Genomic DNA, 24,690 nt, shown 5'->3' with positions numbered 1-24,690 from the left:
TGAAAAAAAAATTTATTAGGTAATTTTTGATATTTTTTCCATAAAAAAATTATTTATGAAAACAAAAAATAAATACAAAAAAATGACAAATGAGAATTTCTTTTTACAAAAACAGTATTTGTTTACAAAATTATTCTCTTTCTGTTGAATGCACATATAGTGGGATGGATAGTCGTGTACAAATTTAGCCCTGGGTAACCTCGAGTAATCGAGCTTGGCGCCCCTTTTCCTTAACTCCCTACTTCAACAATCCTCCTAAACCCAGAAAATAAACACCTTCTGAGAACCGTTTTTTTAAACATCTTTCTCACACACAAACTCCCCAATTTCACAAAACCCTTTTAAGTTTACAGCAAAAGAAGGAAGAAATGAGTACAGTAGACAAGATGTTGATTAAAGGAATTCGGAGCTTTGACCCCGAAAACAAAAATGTCATCACTTTCTTTAAACCCTTAACTTTGATTGTGGGCTCCAATGGTGCCGGAAAAACTGTATTTTTCTTTTTATAACTACTCCTTTTTAGCCCTTATTACTCAATTGATGTTTCATGTATTGTTTGGTTGCATATACTTTAAATGTGTTTGTTTTATTTTTCTGGGTTATTTTGATTAATTTAGAGTTGTTTGTTGACAAAATTTGAATTGCCCAGTTTATTTGTTTATGTGGGTGTTACTATTGCAAAAGTCTGAAATCTGAATATAAAATGCGGAAGATTGAATTAAAATGTATAATATTGCTTGTTTGTTTTAAATGTGTTTGTTTTCTTGATACGAGACATTTCGGGTGTAGCATTACTCTATTTTGATGGACAATAATTGTTCTTTTGTTTGTTTATCTTTGGGGTAGACTATAATTGAGTGCTTGAAGCTTTCATGCACTGGAGAGTTGCCTCCGAATGCTAGGTCTGGTCAGAGTTTTATTCATGATCCTAAGGTTTGTCATTAAATATCTGAAAAAGTGATATTAATGTATGTTTTCTATGGGGTTTAAAATTAAACTGTAGATGTTTGTTGTTGTTGGATTTGAATGATAGGTAGCTGGGGAAACGGAGACTAAAGCGCAAATCAAGCTCCGATTTAAGACAGCAGCCGGGAAAGATGTTGTGTGTATTAGGTCATTTCAGTTAACCCAAAAGGCGTCTAAGATGGAGTATAAAGCGATTGAAAGTGTGCTTCAGACAATTAATCCCAATAATGGGGAGGTGTTACACTATACTTATACTTATTGATGTTGATGAAATCAGCTTTCATTGATTATTTACCTCTTCTGTTCTGGATGGTATAAAGTATATGAAATTTCTCCTTGCATGTGTTTTTAATTAGGATTTTTAGAGAAGTTGTTTTGTATGGATTGTTCACATATCATGGTAATAGAGCTAGCAAATAAGTTGAGCTGTGTCAAATTTGTGTTTATGTCTCAAAATAAATGTTTTAAAAACTTTTGATACTAACCACTCAATCTAATTTGGTTAGAACAATCAGAATTACTAACTTGTTTCACTGTCCATGTTGACCGATTAAATGTTTCCGAGTGAAATGTCAAGTGAATTCGTGGTGTTTCCTTTGTGCTTCAGACTCTTCCTTTCACGTGTAACATCTAAATGATCAAGAAATGTGTAGTTTTTGCTTTTCTTCTGACGTGAGTATGATTTATGGAAGACATATTGAAGACATATTCATGTTAATTGACTGAAGATCTGAATCTTTACTATTAAAAGTATATTATCATATTTTCCACTAATGGTATGTGGTTCTCATTGCTACATTGAAAAATTTGACCATCAAGTCTCTTAACGGAAGGGGTTATTTAGACAGAAGTCTCATTTTCTTTTCACTATAATATCCTTTCCCCATGTTGCCTTTATTCCTACTTAACATTAGGGTATCATCAATTATGAGAGGGAGGAAGTGAAAAAGATATCAAGCTTCCAGATTTGGACATTTCTCAATAGATAGCTAACGAGGCTGTGTCTTTACATGGATGGTTATCAACCAACTTGCTTTGTTTAGGGTCCTCTGATAGTTTAACTTATGGAAGATCATGCTTTGACCATCATATCCTATTACCTATGTATAGCTTGATTGATTTTTTAAAGATTTGCCTAATTTCTTGCTCATAGGCCATGGCTCTTTACTTCTTTCCTTTGCACAAAGTGCCTTTCACATTGCAGCTCTTCCATTTTCCAACTTGTATATTAAGTTGGTTGCAGTTGCATTTCAATTTCATGTTTAAATGGAACACTTATTAGAGATTTCATCAGGATTTAGAATTAATTATTTTTCCAATCAGTGTCACATAAGCTGTTTGTGAGTATAATGTACTCACTATGTGTTAAAAATCTTACCATTTTATAATCCCTATTTTTCTGTGTACAATCTGGTTCCAGTTTTGATTGAAAATGGAAATATGGCTGATTGAAAATCTTCAACTCACTCTTTGTACCGTTATTGTCTCTTTAGAAAGTCTGTCTCAGTTACAGATGTGCTGATATGGATCGACAAATCCCTGCACTGATGGGAGTTTCTAAAGCTATTTTGGAAAATGTGATATTTGTCCATCAAGATGAGGCTAACTGGCCACTGCAAGATTCCTCCACTTTAAAGAGGAAGTTCGATGATATTTTCTCTGCAACCAGGTAAGGCTGGACTTGTGGAATGCGATTATTGTTCTAGTGAGTTTTGAAGCATAAAGATTGTATGTTAATCTTCTTTAAAAGTGATTGGCACATTCATGCTTAAACAAGTTTGTGAGTCATGGAGCATATAGCTTGTGTCTTGTGATCTCCTTTGAAATTAGTAGACATACATGCCTCAACAAGTTTGTAATCCATGCCGCTGAAAGATATTGTATTGTGATCTCCTTCAAAATTAGTTTAGACATTCATACTTAATTTTTGGTTGCATAGTCGTTGTCATAACAATCTTCGCATGTATTTTGACTTAGGCGTCATAACAACAACCCTTTTGTGATGAATGGACAGTTTTTGATGTTAAGACCATTTAAAAGGCCTGAACTCAAAACAATGTAGACTCTAGAAAGCGTTAGCTGATAAAGGCTATGGGTATATTAATGCATAGTTGAAGGAACTATCATGTTAGGGTGGCTCCTCCAAATATAATATTATGTAACAGTTGGCTTTTTATTATTGCTAAATTAAATCTTTCTTTGAACCCGGAGGATAGGATCAAATGTCCTTGATTACTTATTGACTCCCTGACTTCACTTTGTTCCCCTTTGGTTTGTGGTTTGACCAGATACACCAAGGCATTGGAGGTCATCAAAAAGCTCCACAAGGAGCAAGCCCAAGAAATCAAGACATTCAAGCTAAAGTTAGAGCATCTGCAAACTTTAAAAGATTCTGCTTATAAGGTTTTGTTGTTATTTTGAGTCTTTGACAATTTTGATGCTTTTGTTTTGCATCTTTCTTGGTCATTTGTTTTACATATACCTCTTTTGTTTTCAGGATTTTGAACTTAAACCTAGACTTGAGTATTATTTTACTCTTATTGCTTCAGCTAGGAGGTTCATTTGCATATAGTCTTGTGTAATGTGGATGTTGATCTTGGTGAAATAGCGGGATTATGTCTCATCATGGGTAGGAATAACCATTAGGTGTGCTTCATACGAACTTTTAAAAGGGCACTCACGTAAAAATTGGACGGGTCCACCGCCTCAACCAAAATTGTCCATTAGATAAGCTTGATTGACTCGTTATCTTGTAAATGATATGATTTTTTCCCATAAGAGATATGAAAAGGTTAATATTGGGTAAGGTTCTAGTATATAAGGTTTCGATCCTATAATCTACTCGATTCTTGTGTATAAGGTTCGATCGAGGCACGATTGGACAAGACCCAATAGTCTATAAAGCATGAAAGGAAGGCATCAATTCAAAGCTTGCAACTTAATTTACTTAAAGGAAGAAATTCTTAACCCTTGTGATGCTCTTTGTAGATGCTCTTATATAATAAAAGCGTAGCCAATTGTTTTCTACCATTACTTTGGATTTGTGAAAGCTTAGAGAATCTCTCAAGTGAACATTTTCCGGCTAATCTATATCTATATATATAACTAAAACAAAAGATGCTGACATCATGTTATTTTAAAAATGCCGATGTGTCCTTTTGTCATGAAACTTTTTCCATCGAAAATGCCATGACGACATTATTATTATTATTATTATTATTACTATTATCATATTTTGTATCCTTATTAAATCATATAGCTAATAATTTAAATGAGTCCACTATGTTAAATGATTTCTTAAACTTCAAGACAATTGAATCACCATTTATACAAGTGCTTACAATATTATTTTCTTAATTTTCTAAAATATTTTAGAAATAAAATATCATCACCATGTGATACACAGGTACTAGCCTAGTAACCTTGTGAAAGTGAAACCCATTTCTACTTTTGTCTCTTATCTCATAGCTGGTGTCTCAATAGTTGAGTAAGCTTGTTAGCTGTTGTAGCATATTTTCAACACCCCCTTTCCATCACAGATCCTGTACTGAGTGTAACTTGTAACCACTCCTCATGACTCGTGGAGCTAAAAGCTGTGTTGCGTATCTTTGAAAGCTTTGATGGTTTCCATGGCCTTTTTGGATCATTTTGATCAAGTCTCAAATATTTAAGGCAATTTTATGACCTTTTTCTTGCTATTGGTCAATATTCAATACATTTTTCAAATCAATGGAACTTCCTTTAGACATACATGAAACATGTATGCTTGTGATGTGTAGCTTTGTTCGGTTGGGTTAGAGAAAAACTATATGCTAATATTATCTCCCCAACCCCTTCCATCCTAAGTCCTACCATGCATGTTGCTGCCACCTATATCCTCTAACACTTTCTTCCTTTCTTCATGTGTTTTTCTCCTTTTCATCTAATGGTGTTACTCCATCCACAATGTCTTTATTTATTCATTTCCTCCTCCACTAACCCCTTCTTGCTTTCTATTGGCTATGCTGAAACTCATTACTATCAAACTTAAGTAGCTAGTTGTCATCTACAGTTGAAGATTGTAGAAGTTCTAGTTGTTGCAGGTTAGAGAGGGGAGTTTGAAGGAGATCATTCAATATGATAGAAAGGTAAATTGTTTTCTTGTCTAGCCCCCTCCCTACCCAATGAAATGGCGGGGGAAATCGTGAGGGGAATGGTGCAAGGCAAAGCACTAGCAGTTCAATGGTTAATAGTCTGGTGGAAGGCTTGTGGGGTGGGTCTGATGGTTACGACCACAAAAAATCTTTTTAGACTTTAGGGAGATAGTTTTATATCATGAGCAGCAGTTCCTGTGATTGTATCAGCTTACCAAACTCCATTTCTCTGTTCCGGTCTGATGGCTTCAGTGTTTCTTTTGCATATTATGATTCTGAGGGCCGTTGAACATTTCCTTTTTAATATCTGAATTCTTTGTTCTTCCAATTTTATCCTTGTCTACTCACATGAACATCTATACAATCTAAATGCATTAGCATCAAGTATACGTGTCACTTCTATATAATTTTTTTTCCCTTCAAAAGTTCTAAGGATAAAGTACACATCAATCTATATATACAAAATGCATTATTTTCAATGAGAAATCTGCATCAAATATTTGTTTTCATTAATATCATTTAATATATTTTTCATCATAAATACACATTTGATGGATATGTTTTAATTAAGATTGATGCGTGCTACACTTCTAGGGATAGAATCCACAGTGAATATATTTGGCGGAAGCTTGGAGTTGTAGATAGTAAAAAAGATAAAGAAAAAGTGGGTGTGTTCGTTTGGGCATGCATGGTAACAAATAAATTACAAGATGCCTCGGTAAGGAAGGCGGAGAGTTGGGAACACATATTTTAAAAGAGCTAATAAAGCCAAAGATCACTTGGAGAGGACTTAAATATGATATGTAGGATAGGAGTTTGCAGTTTTCTTGTAGAAGTGAATGGTGGAAGAGAATCTTTGTGGACAATAGCAGGACGTAGATTAGTGGTTTGTGCAACCTACCTTATCCTGATGGTATCAAGACTTTGAGATTGTTGTAGGATTCTTATGTTGTTGATGCTGCAGTTTTTTTGATGCCACAGTTTCTTTTAGTAGTTAGTATCTGATCCCTCTGCTGTAGTTTTGGCGGTCTAGAGATTTTGTTGTAGCGGTAAGCATCATGTTAATTTTCCTTGGTATATATTAATGATGCTCTTATGATCATTTTTCCACAGCTCCGAGAGAGTATCGCTCAAGATAAGGAGAAAACGGAATCCTTGAAAGTTCAAATACAGAATTTGGAAAAGGAAATTGAAGAGGTTGATGTTAAGGTACATCATACTGAAAGTAAGATTAAAGAGCTGCATAAGGTACAGAATGAACTTACCGAAAAGCGTGCCACAAGAAATGCTGCATTCAAAGACCAGGAACAAAAGTATCAAAATCTCGATGAAGAAATTGAAGGTCAGTCACTTTTACTCTGTAAGATTATGCAGATTTGACATTGCTTATATTTTCATTTCCAAGTTTTAGAGGTCCTATTTTTTCTTCTTTTTGCTGGTTTCATCAAATGTCTGCTACATCTGCGTTAACAGTTTGTTTAGATGGATTTTATGTCTTACTGTTTGAAATTTCAGATTCCTACGAAGAACTGATGGAATGGGAGAAGCAGTTTAAGGAAAGAATTTCTTACCAGGACAAGGAAACTATCAAGTTGCAAAGGCAGGGTGCTGACCAAGAGGAAACTAATAAAGTCCTTAGCAGTAAAATAAACCAGCATATCATAGAGATTAGCAAGCTTCAGAGTGAATTAGATGTAAGTCTTCTCTACTATAGAAGGGATATTTCACTAGGTAACTATAGTTTTTAAACAAGATGCAACCTTGATCACAGTGAGTGTCCACAGGTAGACTTGAGGTTTTTAAAAATTCATGGCATGCCCTGGTTCGAACTTTCCTTATCTAAGTTGATAAAGGTGCATACATGACTCGCTTCATAATCACTTATACATCAACACATTCATTATTCAACTTATTTGATTCATAGCAAAATAGTAGTACTTGTGCATTTTTTTCCATCATTTATTGAATTTTTTTGAGTTAGTGGAACAGGTTTATGAGCTATTGTTCCTTGAGGTTGGGGGAGAGGATATAATTGTTGTGGTCTTTGGCTTGATTAAGGGGAGCCAAAGAAAATCAAGCTTCCCTCCCTCCACAAAAAAATGTTGACATTTATACTATTTTTATATTTTGATATGTTATTATATATAGAGCCTTGAAGTTAGAGATGACAGAAACCTTCTTCTCCTTGATCAAAATTTGCTTCGAAAATTGGGTCCTCCAGTGTCAGTTCAGTCTTTTTCATTTGCTTTGATATTTTGTGGCTTTCAGAGTCAGCTCAGACTTGTTCATGTATTAAGTTTACAATTGTCTGTTAAAAAATTATTGTAATATTGTAACTTGAGAAGTTGAATGGGGACACAAAATTTTCCAATGCCTTGGAGTACATTGTTTAAAACTAGTTATAAGTGCAATTTGTCGGACCATAGGTTACCTTGCAAAACTTCCCCTTGCAAAGTTGAAGTTGTATGCTCTTTTTTCCTTTATGTTATTGTTTTTCTATCTTGAGGGGTTCATTTATTTTATTAGTACTATTTTTGAATTTTTCTTATATTTTATTTTTACTATTGGCTCTAGGCTAATGCTTCATTGAAGAAGGAGAGAGACTCCATAATCCAGGAGCTCTTTTCCCAACATAATTTGGGGTCCCTTCCTAAGGTTCCTTACAGCGACGAAACAATTTTGAGCTATACAAGTCGTTTAAATGCAAGGATTGTGGAATTGGAGAAAGATTTGCAGGAGAAGAAGGTTCTATTATATTTTTTATTCATACAATTTCTATTCTGATGCTTCAGATGTACAAAAGCTTTCATGACCAGCTTAATCTTACCATTAGAATTTGGTCATTTCTAAAGCCAACTCGTGATCGTCACTGACTTCGACCTTCCTTGGTCTTGATCTGGGTAGGGAGGAATATATGGCACCATAGTGAGGACTGAAAGGGAGGGGGAGAAAAAGACAGGAAAACGTTGACGGTCATGGTAGTAGGAAGGATGGATATGGAAATGAAGGCGAGAATTAAGGAGGGCGTGATTACTTGGGGGAAGAAGGATTAGTTATTCCCTAAATATTGGGGTGGATTGCACCCTGAAATTTTAATCCTCTTTAGTCACTTTCCCCTTTTCCTTCTTTCATTTTCGTTATCCTCAATGAAGGAGAATTGGTGTCATCTGCACATTTTTATGCCATTACAATGATTTCTTTCATAGCTGATGTATTATTAAGATGAAACTGTTTACAGAAAGCGAGTGAGACTGAAATCAACACAGTATGGAACACATATGAGAATGCCTGTAGCCATCTAAAGGATCTTGAAGCCAAAAAACGAGCCAAAGAGGAAAGAAAGGTTGTCAAAAAATTGCTGTGGCAAATCAATTTAAATTCATTCACATTCACAATATTTACAGCCAGGGTCTGTTTTCTTGCTTATAGAATGCTATTTGTAAACGCATTCAAGAATATGAGAATGAGAAGGAGCCTTATGAAGCTCAACTTTCTGAAATCGATCTGGAACAGTTAGATGAAAAAGACAAGAAACTGGTATACTATCAACTTAATGACTTTCTTCAATGCTGTTTCCTCTTTGTCTTCGGTTAAGACTTTCAACATTAAGTTTTGTAATTTGTTTTCTGTAGAGTCATGAGTTGGAGAGGAAGACAAATCAACTTGGTCAAAGAAATTTTGATTCAATAATAGATCAGAAGCAAAGTGAATTATTCAAGATAAACCAGAAGATTAAATCTCTGAATCGAGAAAAAGATAAGTTGGATGGTGATTTAGAAACCAGAACAAAATTGGAAACGAAGAGAACAGAATTAGAAGCTCAAAAGAAAAAGTTGAATAAATTGTCAGTCTACAAACTTTGAGGGTGTTTCAACTTTCAGCTTGTATATGCTTAATAGGGAGACGGTTAAGTTATGTGCTATTGTTACTCAATTTTTCTTTGAACTAACATATTGTATGCTATTTGTAGAATGAATGATCATAAGGATAAGATCAAGAGAGTACTAAAAGGAAAACTCCCACCTGAGAAGGATCTTAAGGACAGCATTCTTCAGGCTTTAAGGTTGTTTTTAAGCTTCTGAAGTTTTACTTTCGTCTTTTGCATGTATTGTGTTGTGCATCTTGATCTTGCTTCTCAGCCGCTTAAGTGAGGTAAGAGTTGGTTGTTTCATTCTGTGGTTGATTCACTATCATGGCGTAAAAGGTCGTATTTATTAGTTATAAACTTATAATTGAGGTGGGGTTTTGGCCCAAAATCCTACAAAATTTATTTTGATTCACGGGTTTCCGTAGCAGTCATTTTTTCTAATCTACACCTACCTTTTCCTGATATCATACGTCCATTTTACATGCCAATTTGTCTTGCCAATTTCATACACCACTTTGTCTTGCCAATTTCACATTGTTTGGCATTGGCATACAACTGCACCAAAAATCGACCTGCTTGCCGTCATCTTACTCATTCTTACTATGTATCAGCATATTTCTACTAACAATTATAACAATATTCCTGAGGATGGTTTGTATACATGTTGCGTAAGTGACTGGAATGTAGTTGGAGCAAGGGCATGTCCAATCACTCCTAATGCCTTCATGGGCTTAGAATGCATTTTTTGCACACTTCCACTTCTTTTACTTGGATTAGGTGGTAGTGGTACCCTGACTTAGTAAATGTGATGAAAATTTTGGATCCATTTAATTGTTGAAGGAGCTCATAAATTACTGGAATTAGACATTCTTTCTGGGCAATACTGATGTTTACTGTTTGATAGTCAATAAAAATTTGCATCGTGTAGAGGTTTTTAGTATGTTGTTCATACAGTTTTTCAATTTCAACTTGTCACAACTGAGATATCGAATTAACGATATGTCTTGTACTGATGGGTTTGCTTTCTTCTGTGACAACTGAGCAACGCTAGGTGGGGATATTGGGAATATTGAATTCCTTACTGTATTGAGTTATTGTGGATTTGCAGGGTGTGCGAATCTGTAGTCTTTCATGCTTGATCACTGGCATTTACACTGTTTTTTGGTGGGGGGAGAGAGTGGGAGTTTTTGTTTTTCCTGTTTTATTAGTCAAAAGTTTTGTAACTCTCTTCCTATTGATTTATCGTCCTATGAAAATTTAAGATGTCTCCGTCACACGCTTTCTTACTGCTTTTCTTGTCGCCTTTGGAATTGGATTGCGAGCTTCTGTTTGTCGTCATTACCATTGCCCTCCTTCCCTTTTCTCTTCAAAGAACCATTAAGAAGGAACATGTCTTGAGAATTTGAATTACCTTTTTAAGGACAAAAGTCTAACAGAGTTGTGAAAATTAGGGTTTTGGAGGATACAATAAAGATATAGGGTTTAAGTCTACTTTATACAAATGTTCTCCCTATCCTTGTTTGAGAATGCGTAGATAGTTGTTATTGATAGAAAAGTATTTTCTATTTGGATGACTAGTTCTATATTTAATTAATAAGTAGGATAGTGTTTTATGGGCTTTCTTGAGTGTCAAGGGGTTAATTGGAGAATTACTTATGTGCATTACTTAACAAATGGCTAAATAAACTTAATTATGTCAAAATTTGTCAAGTTTCCAATCACTCTAGTTACACCTATTATTATAGGGAATTAATTTTACAATTAGTCAAAGTCAAAAATAAGTTGTTGCTTGTGTAACGTGCAGGCTGCAACATGTTATGAATTGATTACACCATGGATCATGTAGATCAAGCTGTAGGCAATGTATAGCCAAATATGTACGGAGTAGCATTATTTGTATGAATAACATAAATTGTAATTAAATGTAAATGTGTTAATGTGTATTGAATGTAACGTTAATCGTGTATTGATTGTAACCTAGAAAGATTGCAATACAATGTGATAGTTTTACAAGCTTTCGGGAGGTTTGCCTCCATGAAATAAACCTAGGAACTCATCTAAAGTCTTTACAAAATGTTTGAATATCTTTCTCTTACCCTCCCCTTCTATTTATATTACTTTCCTCTACTTTTTATTTCTCAAACTAACTAATTACAAGGCAATCCCTATATTACCCCTCCAAACGCATATGTTACACAACAATGTTGTATTAGTTGATGGCTTTCTACATTGCTCCTTGGTCGTAGGCACCATTTAGCTGATTAAGTTCCACCAAGACTCTTTCCTTTTCTTAGTAGATTTGATTCAGCATATTTACAGAAGCCTTCAAACATTCCAATTTCTAGGAAGGATCTTTCTTGACGGTCATATTACCCATCTACTAGAAACTTTACAATGTGCAATTAATTGGTCATGACTCATGACCTTTTAGTTTCACAAACCATTATACTCTCGATATAATTTAACATATCATCAGAATTTCTCAATCATTGCGAAAAACCCCTCTCAATTACCCACCCTTGGAAAGTCCAACATCACCTTTGCTCGTGCCTCAGCCATGAAAAACGTTACTAAGGTTTCTAGAGCAACTCCAAAATCTCTGTTGCAAGACATAAGAATCACGAATTTTGCCAAGTTGTCTGTTGGGACAAAATTGTGCATAGCCCCATATCAATCATCATACTCACCTACCTATATCTTAGGTTTTTTGTTGGTGATGTAATTATGGAGTTTGTTGAGATGCCCATTGAAGCTTGCTTTTCTTTCTCTTCCATCCTATGAAGTTCTTACTTTTCTAGTGCCACAATGATCCCACCTCTTTATGGGCTATCATTTGACTTACCTCATGTTAATGCAAGGTCAATTTCTGATAGTATTAACTAACTGCTCGCACTCTCTCTCTCTGTTCATACTTTATAATTTTTTGTTGGTGAGCCTTGTTTCTTCGCTTGATTCGGTGGAAATGGAAGGGTAGCTGGGTTTTTGTGATAGGGTGTTTGCTTTGGGCTTTTTCAGGGCTGTAGGCATAATTGAGTAGAAGACTTTTTGGTTTTTCCATTTCAATGAAGAATTTCATAACTCATCTTGACCTGACCCTTGATATTTTATAATTCATGTGCAGTTCTTCAGTTACTGAGTTTAATGAACTTGAACCTAAATCCCGTGAAGCTGAAAAGGAAGTTGATAGGCTACAACTGAAGATCCAGGAGGCTAGTATTAATTTAAAGAAACTTCTAAAAGATATGGATTGTGAGTTTGCTTTTTAATCCCAATTGGCGGCTTGTACTTTAGATGCCAAAATTTTTTACTCCCTCCTTAGTCCTTTGCCATTTATGCATAAATTCTATCCACACATATATTTAATGCTTCCTTTAACAATTGTTTTCTACAACACTTGATTCCTTTTAATCTGAATTATAGTGTTTTTGGGGGGTGTGGTTCGGGTGGTGGTGTGAAAGGGCAACTTAAATTTGCGTCGGTGGTGGGAAGGGGAGTTGTATGCATCTTACCCTTGTATTAATAAGCCTTTTTTTTTCCTATTGACCCTTGATTTCAAACACAATCTGGAGCTTCCTTTAAATAAGAAGTTCAGGTTGTGAGCCATCTTTGAGTCCATTTAATGTTATATATATATATATATGTATATGTATATATATATGTATATGTATATATATATGTATATGTATGTATATATGTATATGTATGTGTATATATGTATATGTATATATATATATATATATATATATATATATATATATATATATATATATATATATATATATATATATATATAGATGTAGGATCAAATAAGAAGGATGAGAAGGAGTTTTGTTTGATTTTGTTTTGTTACTATATATAAAAAAAGAATACTATGTTATAAAGTACGAACATTCTAAAAATTTATGTTATAGTTACTTTTCTGTGTAACATAGTTACTTTTATAATTATGTGTTTTTTTACCGAAAAGTAACAGCTTTTTAATCCAAAAGTAACACTTTTTGTTAGATAGATTGGTTCTCACGGTTCTCATATAAGGATGGTTTTCACTTGAACTTCTTCATATATATATATATATATATATATATATATATATATATATATAATGGCAACAAGTGTACATACTATCTTATAGGGTGTACATATTTCTGTGCAAGATCAGGTGGAAACAACTAAAGTTGTCTAAAAACCAGACTGACATATAAACATTATGACAACATGTGTACATACTATCTTATAGGGTGTACATATTTATGTGAAGAAAAAAATTCATATTATTTACAAAAATGCCATCCGAATATGTATACTCTTTAAGTATATATGTACACCTTTTAAAAAATATCCAATTATTTACAAAATTGCCATCAGAATATGTGCACCTTTTAAGCTTTATGTACACCTGTTTTCAATTTTCACTATTTTAATTGGTTTTCACGTGATCCAAAACCTATATATATATATATATATATATATATATATATATATATATATATATATATAGGGTCGAGTTTCATTGCGAACTGTGCTTATGTGTGAACCGTGCGAACTTTGTTATGTTTTGTCTAAATCGTGTTTACTATTTTTTCTTCCTTGATTTTTATAGTTGAAAAGTAACACGTTTTTGTCAAAAAAAAAAACAGTTTTCAAAAGTGTTACTTTTACATCAAAAACTATTACTTTTCAACCATAAAAATTTCACACAAAAAAGTAAACCTTTTTACTAAAAAATAACAAGGTTCGCATTGTTTACACTTAAGCACAGTTCGCACTAGAACTTCTCTTATGTACATATAGGGGTAGGATCAAGAGAAAACATCTAAAGTGATGAAAACTGAAAACCAGACAGAGATATACATATTGTAGCAAAGAGAATACATAGTATCTTATAGGGTGTACATATTTTTGTAAATGAAAAAGTTCATATTATTTACAGAAATGCCATCTGAATATGTATACCTTTCAAGCATGTAAGTACACCTTTTAGCAAATGACCAATTATTTACAAAACTGATGCCTATTTATGTACAACATTTAGCTCTTATGTACTCCTGCTTTCAGTTTTCACCATTTTAATTGGTTTTCACATGATCCAAATCATATATATATATATAGAGGAAGAAGTTCAAGTGAGAACCATCCTTATATGAGAACCGTCAGAACCAACTTATCTGACAAAAAAGTGTTACTTTTCTATTAAAAAGGTGTTACCTTTATTGCTAAAAAAAAGATGATACTTTTCAGCAAAAAAGTGTTACTTTCAAAAAAAAACTCTGAACGAAACTCACAAAAAGGGGTTACTTTTTACATAATAAAAAAGTGTTACTTTTCGGAAAAAAGGTGTTACTTTGTAATTTGTTTGTTTTTATGAAAGAAATATTTTTTTTTTCTAGAAAGTAACATGTTTTTTGCTAAAAAGTACCAACATTTTTTTAAAATAAAATTAACATTCTTTTGTCCAAAAGTAACACATTTTTATCAGGGAGATTGGTTCTTACGGTTCTCATATAAACTTGGTTCTCACTGGAACTTGACTATATATATATATATATATATATGTATTGGATTATGTGAAAACCAATTAAATTGGTGAAAACTGAAAACAGGTGTACATAAAAGTTTAAATGGTGTATATATTTCAGTCGCAATTTTGTAAATAATTGGACATTTTCTAAAAGGTGTACATACATGCTTAAAAGTTATACATATTCGGATGACATTTCTGTAAATAATATGAACTTTTCCCTTCACATAAATATGTACCCTTTAAGATAGCATGTACACGTTTACCACAATATCTATATCTCAGTCTGGTTTTCTGATTTCACCACTTTAGTTGTTTTCACCTGAGCCTACCCCTATATATATTATAAAATTACCCTTAATGTTGTGTTGGCAGTCAAAGTGACTTCTAGTGTTGCATTAAAAATCTTTGAATCTGAATCAAAAGAGGTTAAAATGACTTGTATTTTGGATTGAAGGGAATATATCATTTTGAAGTTCACAATCCTGAATGGAGAATGTTGTAAATTGTTTTTGATTGTCTTCGTGCACTATGTTAATTTCTATCAGATTTTGACATCCTAAATAAAATCCATAGTTCCATACCATATAGTGCTTAATTGCTAGGAAAATCATTTCAATGCTGATGTACTGCAGATATGCCACTAGTGGTTACATTACTATGTATATCAGTAATCCGCTTGTTCATTCAGATTTGAATATCAAAAATGGTGTATCTGAACTTTTTTTTTGACAAATCTGTTTCATCTTCTGCTCTACAGTTTACACCATTTGTACAGATGAAAACATTTTGTTGAATCCGAACAACAATCTTTTTGATGCTCTTTGGCATTTGAAAATTCCTTTTGCCGTATACATGTAAGCTATGCTGGTATCTGCGTCAATGCTTCTGTTTAATGCCGGTTTTCTTTTATTATTTTAAAACCATGCATTCATCGAAGTTGTTTGCATGTAAGATGTATACTGCAAATTTAGCCATGTAGATCAAGAATTATGTGTAATTGTATGTCAGTCATGTGAAGCTCTGAAATATATCTGGACTCATTATGACTGTTCCACTTATAAACTGATATGTTCCTCACTGCTTGATTTCAGCCAAAAAGAGGTTCATTGAGTCAACGCTTCAATCACTGGATCAGCCATTTTCTGGTGTTGATTCTTATTATCAAGCTTTGAATGCAGCTAAAGATAAAAGAGATTCTGTAAAAAGGTTCTGGCAATATTATGCTCCGTGGAAGCAGGTTCTGCCTTCTGTTTGTGGACTAAATTTTTTTTTAATTGGCTGCAGAGAATTACTCGAGCAAGATGGTCAGTTTAAAATGTGTGAACCTCTGGAAAGAGTAGCTCGAGTTAGTCACATGTGTGGTGTATGCGAACGACCTTTTTCTTCTGCTGAAGAGGAGGACAAATTTCTCAAGAAGGTATATACTCCTGATCAGGCCTGTCTGAAAAATCCAAAGACCCTATCCATTCGAAAACAAACTAACTCGACCTGTTTTCCTAAAATTTGGTAAAATTTTGTGTTCTACATCAAAATTTTCAAGTTATAACTATTATCATTTCTTCAATTCTAATTATTTGAGTCAATTTATCACAACGGTAACTTGAAAAGTTCTCATTAGCCAAATATAGTAAGAAAAACTAAATTTTAAACTTTAACGAAAAAGTTACATTATGTTTTTAGCTATTTTATAGCAATAATAATAATAATAAAATAGAAGTATAATGAATTTATGACACGTTAGGACACACACGATGTACCTACCCGAAATTGATCCAACCGACCGTTTTGAAAAGTCTACTCGTGTTGTTCAAGTTAGCTGTTACTTTTTTGTCAACTCTGCAATGACTTTGGAGATTGCATACACTTGTGATTTGACACCTTACCTCAGTGTTGACAGGAGCTATGTTACTGCCTTATCGTGTCTTTTCAATTTACCGTAACCAATTGTGTTGGATCCGGACATTGATCCTAGTTATGGATGCCGGACACGTCATTGTAGACCAAATGCAAAGAAATGTTTCAAAAATTAGCCTGAGTTTGATAATTGATAGACGTGAGATAAATTATAAGGAAATTTTCGATAGATATTTGGAGTTTGACAATGGACATGTAAGAGTGTCCAAATCTAACTCCCTTACCCAATTCTGATTAACACTAGGCAGGAACCTTGTCCAGGGTAGTTGAGTCATGGGGTGTGGTTAGGTCAGAGCCACAGAGGTGTACAGTGTACTTTAATGATTCATCTTTCTCTTTTTGGATGCTTGATATAATAAAGCTAGTAATTTATGCAATGTCTCTTTCTAATTGTTTTTACAATATGTCCTTTTTGGCTTATGTGCAGCAAAAAAATACAGCTACCCGAGGTTTAGATCGTATAAAAGAGCTGTCTGCAAAATCTGCAATTGCTGATGCCCTTTTCGAGCAGTTGAACAACCTCCGAGTTGTGTATGAAGAGTACACTAAAATTTGCACAGAGACAGTACCTCAAGCAGAGGCAAAAATAGCTGAACTTAATGAAGAATTGGACTCAAAAACACAGCCACTCGATGATGTAATTCTCTGTGTTGGTACTATCTTTTAGCAATTATTCTTTTTAGTCTTAGAGTTTTAACCACAATTCCTGTTTGCTTAAAGAATTTAAAAAGTTTATTCTTTTATTATTAGTTCTTTTATTGTATGTTGCCAAGTGGGAGTTGTATCTAAGTTTAGAGATGGATAATTATATAGGAAAATACCCCAATTTTATAGATGGTGTTGTGTCTGCATTTTGCTGTATCTTTTGATCTCTCCTCCTGAGTTACAGTGCAGGAAATAAGTGTTTTCTGTATGGAAAATTATTTCGTAGATCTGTCTTTGCTTATTTTTAGTGGATGATTGTTGTTTTATTGTTTTCATATAGAATTTAAGATTAAGCTATAATGGGTTGAAATAGATGATCTTTCTTTTTGACCTTGAAAATCATTGTTTCTTTTAGTTTGACTTTGACATTTTATCCATTCTTTCATTTAGATTTTAGGTATTGTTGCTCAAGTTAAGGCTGACAAGGATTCAATTGAGACTATGGTGCCGCATGTGGAGACAGCAGACTGGCATATTCAGCAGATAAAGAACTTACAACATCAAATTGATAAGCTGGAGGAAGAGTTAGATAATCGAGGACAGACTGTTAGATCAATGGAGGAAGTTAAGTCAGAGCTCAGTGATCTCCAGAATACCATGTATATTGCTTTTTGATTTGTACTTGATTCTTATATGCTAGATACATGTCTTTTCCTTTTGATATGAACCCTATTTCCCTTCAATTTCTATTTGAATTTCCTCTTAATAACATTGGGGTATTGAAATGTTGTAGAATTGTATTTAACAAAAATAGAAGGCCTTTTCAGCTTTTCCTTTGTTGTATGAAATATGAATTAGCTTCATACTAATGTCTGAAATCTTGTACTTTGTGCTGGTTCAGTTCCCTCCAAATAAAAATATTGATAAGTAGACAGTTATGTGCTATGTTCATTTCACTTGAAATTACAAAGTAATACTCTGTGCTTTCCTAGTTAAAAAGTGCCTTTTTTTCCCTTTGTTTGCTGTTCTTTAATTTACCCATTAGATTGTATAATGTAGCATGGTGAATATGAAAGTACAATATGCACTTTGCTTTGAGAGTGTAGATCAGTTTTATCTTAAAAATACAATTCTAATGCTATTTTTCTGTGATTCTGTTTATATTTCATTTATATTTCCTCTTTCCAGAACTAGTTTGCAAAATGATGTGGACAAGTTAAGAGATGATCAGAAGTGTTTGATGGGAGCTATAAATACTGTAACTGCACGGATGTATTCAGCTAGGGAAGAGAAAGGAAAAACTCAAGCTTTAATAAATGCGCTGAAGAAAGTGGAGAATGAGCTTGAACGTTTGATGGAGGAGAAAAGTCAAGTTGAGCTTGAAGAGAAGGTAACGCAATGCATTAGTCTGTTCCTATTTACGCTTTTACGTACTTTTGTTCATGTCTTTCGTCCAATCTGTGAAAAGTACTTTTCTTCTCTTTCCTCAATTTTTGGTTTTCAATATTTTTAGTAACTGTAGAAGACTTTGGAACAAAGGGAGTAGTTTCTTAACAAAATTTTGGAGTAAAGAGTCAGCATAAGAAATCAAATCAATTCGATCAAATAAATCAATTCATGGAATTCCATCAAGTGGTAGTGTCTTGCAAATTTTTTTAATAAAGCTAGTTTGTCACTAAAAAACCCAAAGTGTAATTCCATGCAATAAAGTTGTTAAGGTAGTTTCTCAACAAATTTCCAATAACTTAACTAATTTTAAAAAAATTCTTAGGTAGTTTCCCTTCAAAATAGAAATTAGATTGTCTGGTATATACGGAAAATTCAACTTAAGATTTTAGTGTTGATGTAAGATGTAACTTTATCCATCTTTGCTTACATGGTTAACAGTTTGTTTTAACTTCGGATTTTTCAATAGTGTAGTCTACTTCTCTATTTATTTGTATGCTGGGTACTTACGAGTGGATCTAATGATGTGAATTGCTATAATTTCTTAGGCTTTTTTGGTATCATTGTTATAAAGATTGTTTTCTCTTTTGTAAGAAAAGTTAGATCAATGGATATGTTAAGAGAACTCTTTGAACAGTTGATAACCAAAATGAAATCTTATAAGGTCTCACACAACTACACAAGTGAGAAACAAGATAGAAAACACTACAATATCAATGGAAGAATGAACACACAATGTAATTAGGTATCTTAGATATCTCCCCTCAACAAATGTTTATTTTATTAATGGATTCAACAATACAAGAATAAAATAACTCTCCTTGAGAACAAACTCTCAAGGCAAATATCTCCCAAACAATGGAGATCACTCAATACTACTGCTAAGAAAAGAAATTCTCCTAGCCCCTCTCTGTGTATTATTGTATTAGCCCTTACTCACTTTGTTGTGTGTTATTTCTCTGAATTCATAAGCCCTTTATATAGAGGGCATACAACATTCTAGAACTACACAATAATTCTACAATAATGCAACAATAGATCAGAAATAATGCATCCTTCAAGTCAATGCAAAACGTACAAAAAACTGACCATTGGGCATCCTAGTCCTAGGCTGGTGCTCGAACGTGCGACCCATGTGCTAGAACAAGCAGCATGATCACAGACCTATTGTTTGCTGCACAGTGTACTGCTGAAAACGAGTACTATTCGTGCTTGAACGAGCAGCTGGTCGAGCACCCCTCTGCTTGCTGTTTTCTTGTTGCCTTGTTCGAGCAACCTTCATTCCATGCCTTGCCTCGTTCAAGGCATTGTCTAGCATTCTTAGTTAAGTCCCTTATGCGTTGTTCAAAGCCTCTTGTGCTTTGTCCAATGCATCTCATATGCTCCACATCGATCACCTCATGTAGCGACTCAAACCTCAATTCACCACAATTTGATACATCCATATCCTCCTTCTCCAAAGTTCAAGATGAAGCATGTTCCATAATGTGATCAAAATCATCTCCTTGACTAGGAGATTTGGTACTCGCTTCAACAATAACAATTGTGATAATTCGTGTTTGGTTTTCTATATTTTTTTCAGACTCATCATCTGGAAGTTAAAGGATATGTTGACAGCATAACTTAGGGTCTACTTTGCTGAACATTTTCAAAGTTAGATTTACTTTTTTGCCATATTGTAGCTATGTTTTACTCTTTGTTAGATCCGCCAGAGTCAATATTTTTTGTTCAACTTTAATAGATGTGATGAATTAAACTAAAGTTTTTATTGTCACTGAGTTCTGATGGGTTGAAGTTTGTTTCTTTTCATATTTGCAGCAACTTGTGGAGGCTATCAGTCCTTTGACCATGGAAACAAAGAAACTGTTACGTGAGCACAATGCTCTGAGAGAAAGACTAAATAGCAAACTTGAAAAGCAATCTGAACTCTGGAGGAATCAGCGGCAGGAGGTTGTAGACCTTGGAAAATTGAATTCCAAGATAAATGAGTACATCTCTTATCATGCCTTATATTTTAGTCACTCTTTCCACTACACTTTCTACGAAGGATTTTACATAACACTCTCCGGGCAGGTTTAATGAGATTAAAAAAGCTGAGCAGTTAAAGGAACTGCATATAAAAAAGTTACAATCAGAATCTCAGCTTCAGCAATGTGATCAAAGAAAGAAAGAGATATCTGATGAATTGAAAAGAGCCCAGGAAGAGAAGGTCAAGCAAGAGTTAATGAAACATAGAATTAATCAAAACATTTTATATAGGGTAGCAAAAGCTAGAGTAGATGAGCTGACTCGTGAGCTGGAGTCATTGGAGCAGAGACAAGTAGACATGGGTAGTTTAGAGGTATTTGAGGCCAAGCTATTGAAGTTAAATCAAGAAAGAGACAGTTTTTTGTCAGAGGTATTCATAATCATTTTATTAGTCGTACTGCATTCATCTACTGTTGCTTCGTTTTATCTGTTGTTATAACCTTGTCTTTTATCCATAATGTTTTAGTTTTGAAGGATTTTGCTGAGTGGTTTTTGTAACAGTTATAGGTCTGTGAACTTGATTGCGTCTTACAAGTAGACACCTGTCCTATTTGGTTTCTCATGTGCTATTCAAACCAAAAGTTTTGTGATGTATCTGGCAATATGCTCAGTTAATCGGTCTTACAAGTAGACATCAATGCTGGATGCAGTCCAATTCTGTAGATTTTTTAGGACAGATAATTTTGACATTTATGACTGGGACATTTCACTCCTCTATTGTTTTGCTGCTCTTAAGATTAGTAACTTTAGTTCATTAACCTGTCACTCCCTCTATTTCATATGTACTGCTGCTCTAGCATGTTTCGCGTTCATTATTCTGTGCTCATTTTCACTTCATTTAACGATGCCTTTACCTGCTCATGTAATCATCTCTCACATCTTTCTGGAGATTGTAATAATGCTTGTAGTTTGTTGGAAATCCTACATAAAAACTACTTTTGTATTTGTTTGACTGGATAAGCGTATAAATCAAAGAGATAATGGAAACTTTTAACTTCTGTACTTTTAATAGTTTAATAGGTTTGGTGGAACAATGTCTGTGTATGAAAGCAACATATCAAAAAATACGATTGACCTTAAACAGCCACAATACAAGGATATAGACAAACGCTACTTTGACCAACTAATTCAGCTCAAGGTACTTTTTGCACAGATTTTGCTTTCTTTGCTTTATTTCTTTCTTAATCTGTTTTCAGTTTTCATGATATTAGTTGACATTCTTCTCTTTCTGACAGACCACAGAAATGGCTAACAAGGACCTTGATAGATACTACAATGCTCTTGACAAGTAAGCACTTCTTCATATCCAAAATTAGAGCTTATTTGTTAAGCATCATGTTCCTGACAAGTAAACACCTTCTCATTATTGCCACTTTTTGTTTGATACCCTATAATTTGTGGTTGTATTTCATGATATGCATTAAGTGCTTTCTAATTGCTTTTATGTTATGTAGCTCTATCTCTTTATAAGTGCATCCAAAGAATTTGCACAAGTTTTTGAAAAAGAAAATTAATCAAAGAGGAAGAGACATCAAGTGGGCAATTAGGAGGGGAGAATAAATGTGAGAGCTAGTGGGAGGAAAATATTGATGGATTAAGGGGCATTCAAATACCAAAATAGAAATATTGCAAACAATGACATTAGTTTTGTAACTAAAAAGAAACAACAAAGTATATAGACCACCGCGATCTTTTGGGACTAAGGCTTTGACCTTGTTGCTACAGGGTTGAATATAGCTTCATAGGTTATTTTTTTTTCCTTCAGGGCACTCATGCGTTTTCACACTATAAAAATGGAAGAAATAAATAGAATTATTAGAGAACTGTGGCAGCAAACTTACCGAGGTCAGGACATTGATTACATATACATCCATTCTGATTCTGAAGCTGCTGGGACTAGATCTTACAGTTATAAGGTAATATCATATTCATGTAATAATTTGATGCTTCATTCCTTAGAATCACAGTATATAACTTGATCCTTGAACTGCGATTTCTGTTCAGGTGCTTATGCAAACAGGTGACGCAGAACTGGAAATGCGTGGAAGATGCAGTGCTGGCCAGAAGGTGAGGCAATCAAATAAAACTTGCATGTCCATATAGATGAGTCTACTTTTTATATTATTTTTTCTTCATACTAGTATCTGAGTACATCATACATTCATTTTTCTGCATCTCTAGGTTCTTGCTTCACTTATTATAAGGTTAGCCTTAGCAGAAACTTTCTGCCTCAATTGTGGGATTTTGGCACTTGATGAACCAACAACAAACTTGGATGGCCCAAATTCTGAGAGTTTGGCTGCTGCTCTTCTTAGGTATATAGACTCATATGTTCAAATTCATTCTTGTTTCTGCTGCTTCATCACTACTAACTATTTAATGCTTTTGGCTCATTCTTTCAAGGATTATGGAGGACAGGAAAGGGCAAGAAAATTTCCAACTAATTGTCATTACACATGATGAACGATTCGCTCAACTAATTGGTCAACGGCAGCATGCAGAGAAATATTATCGGGTTTACAAAGATGAGCAGTAAGCTCCTGGCTCTTCATCCTTGCTATCTAATGCTACTGTGTGTCTGAAAATGACCATTTTAGCTATATTATTGCAGTTTCCATACAGTTAAGCCGCTATATCTTTTGATAAGTAATAACTACTACTAGTAGGTAAAGATTAACTCGTAGTATGAATCGGATGTATGAGAAATGACGTGAGCGGCAAATTTGCTAAAAAGAATCCAAAATGTTTCCCATTAATGCCATATGTCGTATCAGACCCAAGAACCCAATTTGTTGGCTCATTAACGATAACCTTTCAAGCATATTCTCCCTGGAATTCTCGCAAAAAATAATAGAAAGAAATGTCAAGAGGTGGACTGTGGAAGTAAAGACTAAAGAACAAGGGAAGCAAAAAAATGAGAATAGAAGTGGTATATTGTGGCTATCGGGACTGACACTGATGGTTGCAGTCTTTAGCGCACCTTGATTCACTTCAGAGTTTGAGACTGCAGCCGCACAGTGAGGTAATAATAACCATTAATGACTTAAAGATTGAAAGATACAAGGACAATTCACCGAGGGTGGGAAACACCCTGGCCCGCAATGTGTCTTCCGGGCTACCATTATCACCTCTATTGATCAAATCAAGGTTGGCTGGGGATGATGGTGCTGTTGGTCAATATGGTAAATTAGTGGTGGTTGTGGTTAAGGTGAAGGAACTTCCCTTCAATTTTCCATTGATTTTCTCGAAAAAAGTCTTCCAATTTTGGTTAGGAAAATATTTATGGAAACCCTGTCCAAGCTATATCTCCAACTGAGCTTGATTCCAAAGTTAAAATTAACCTTAAATTGGTCTTAAATATAATTGCCCCTTTATTCAAATTTGTTAAGTCGCTTTAAATATAGGAAAATGCCCCTTGAAAACATCTTTTCTGAGTTTCATCTTATAATTGTGAAACTATGTAAATTTCATGCACGCCGTCAAAAACATGGTTTTCTTGAGAAAATTTTGGTGCTTGAAATTTGAGAATATTTATCAGTGAAGGTCATTGAGAAATAGTATAAGCTTTTAATGTTTGAGATGGAATATTGATTGTGATGTAGTAGAACAATAATAATAAATTGTTTGGTTTCTAATTTTGCAGCCAACATAGCATAATTTCTGCTCAGGAGATCTTTGATTGATGTTCCTTAAGGTAGGAGGTATACCTTGAATGTTGAAATTACAGAGTTTATGGTGACTCATAATGGAAGACTTACTTTGCCACGTCTCTTTTTCAGATTACCAGTGCACTTTTTTGGAAGTTCTCAGAAAACAAATGAATCCCCATTCCCCAATGGCTATGTCAATTAAGTACAGATGTTACTGTTAGGGATACAGGACTGTATTTTATGATTCTGCATTAAAACAGAGTTGTATTATCCTTTGCATTTTATTTTAGAAAATTTAACTCTGAAGGTCTTATCTTTGGTTAATTATCTTTTAAATATCCAATCTTAAGGTGGCTATATTTGTGTACCCATTTGATGAAAAAAACTAAGCTTCCACTCGTGATGTACTCACGACTCATGTAGCTCAGAGACGCCCATTGTTTTTCATTTTTTTTGGCTTTTATCAGTTTTTTTACCCCAGCTCATTTGAAGGCAGAATACCAAGTATGCTTTTCCAAA

The 24,690-nt window shown here is 34.0% G+C and overlaps 1 protein-coding gene across 1 annotated transcript; it reads left to right on the top strand.

Moving 5' to 3' along the window:
• Positions 1-155: 155 nt before the first annotated feature.
• LOC130814622 (DNA repair protein RAD50) lies at positions 156-24,690 on the top strand. The gene is made up of 28 exons (XM_057680744.1): positions 156-491; positions 847-933; positions 1,034-1,201; positions 2,460-2,635; positions 3,255-3,369; positions 6,213-6,441; positions 6,615-6,793; positions 7,674-7,844; positions 8,338-8,442; positions 8,529-8,636; positions 8,732-8,943; positions 9,070-9,162; positions 12,089-12,216; positions 15,580-15,694; positions 15,773-15,905; positions 16,830-17,039; positions 17,498-17,706; positions 18,236-18,437; positions 20,312-20,481; positions 20,567-20,891; positions 21,534-21,659; positions 21,757-21,809; positions 22,287-22,437; positions 22,526-22,588; positions 22,703-22,836; positions 22,925-23,053; positions 24,165-24,215; positions 24,301-24,690. Exons 1-27 carry the CDS (start codon positions 369-371, stop codon positions 24,202-24,204), a joined length of 3,954 nt encoding a protein of 1,317 aa, XP_057536727.1. The 5' UTR covers positions 156-368; the 3' UTR covers positions 24,205-24,215; positions 24,301-24,690.

Source organism: Amaranthus tricolor, chromosome 1 (genome assembly GCF_026212465.1).
Source record: "Amaranthus tricolor cultivar Red isolate AtriRed21 chromosome 1, ASM2621246v1, whole genome shotgun sequence".
In the NCBI taxonomy this organism is placed as follows: domain Eukaryota; kingdom Viridiplantae; phylum Streptophyta; class Magnoliopsida; order Caryophyllales; family Amaranthaceae; genus Amaranthus; species Amaranthus tricolor.
Note: the sequence above shows the minus strand (reverse complement) of the source record. Positions and strands in the feature narration are given on the sequence as shown.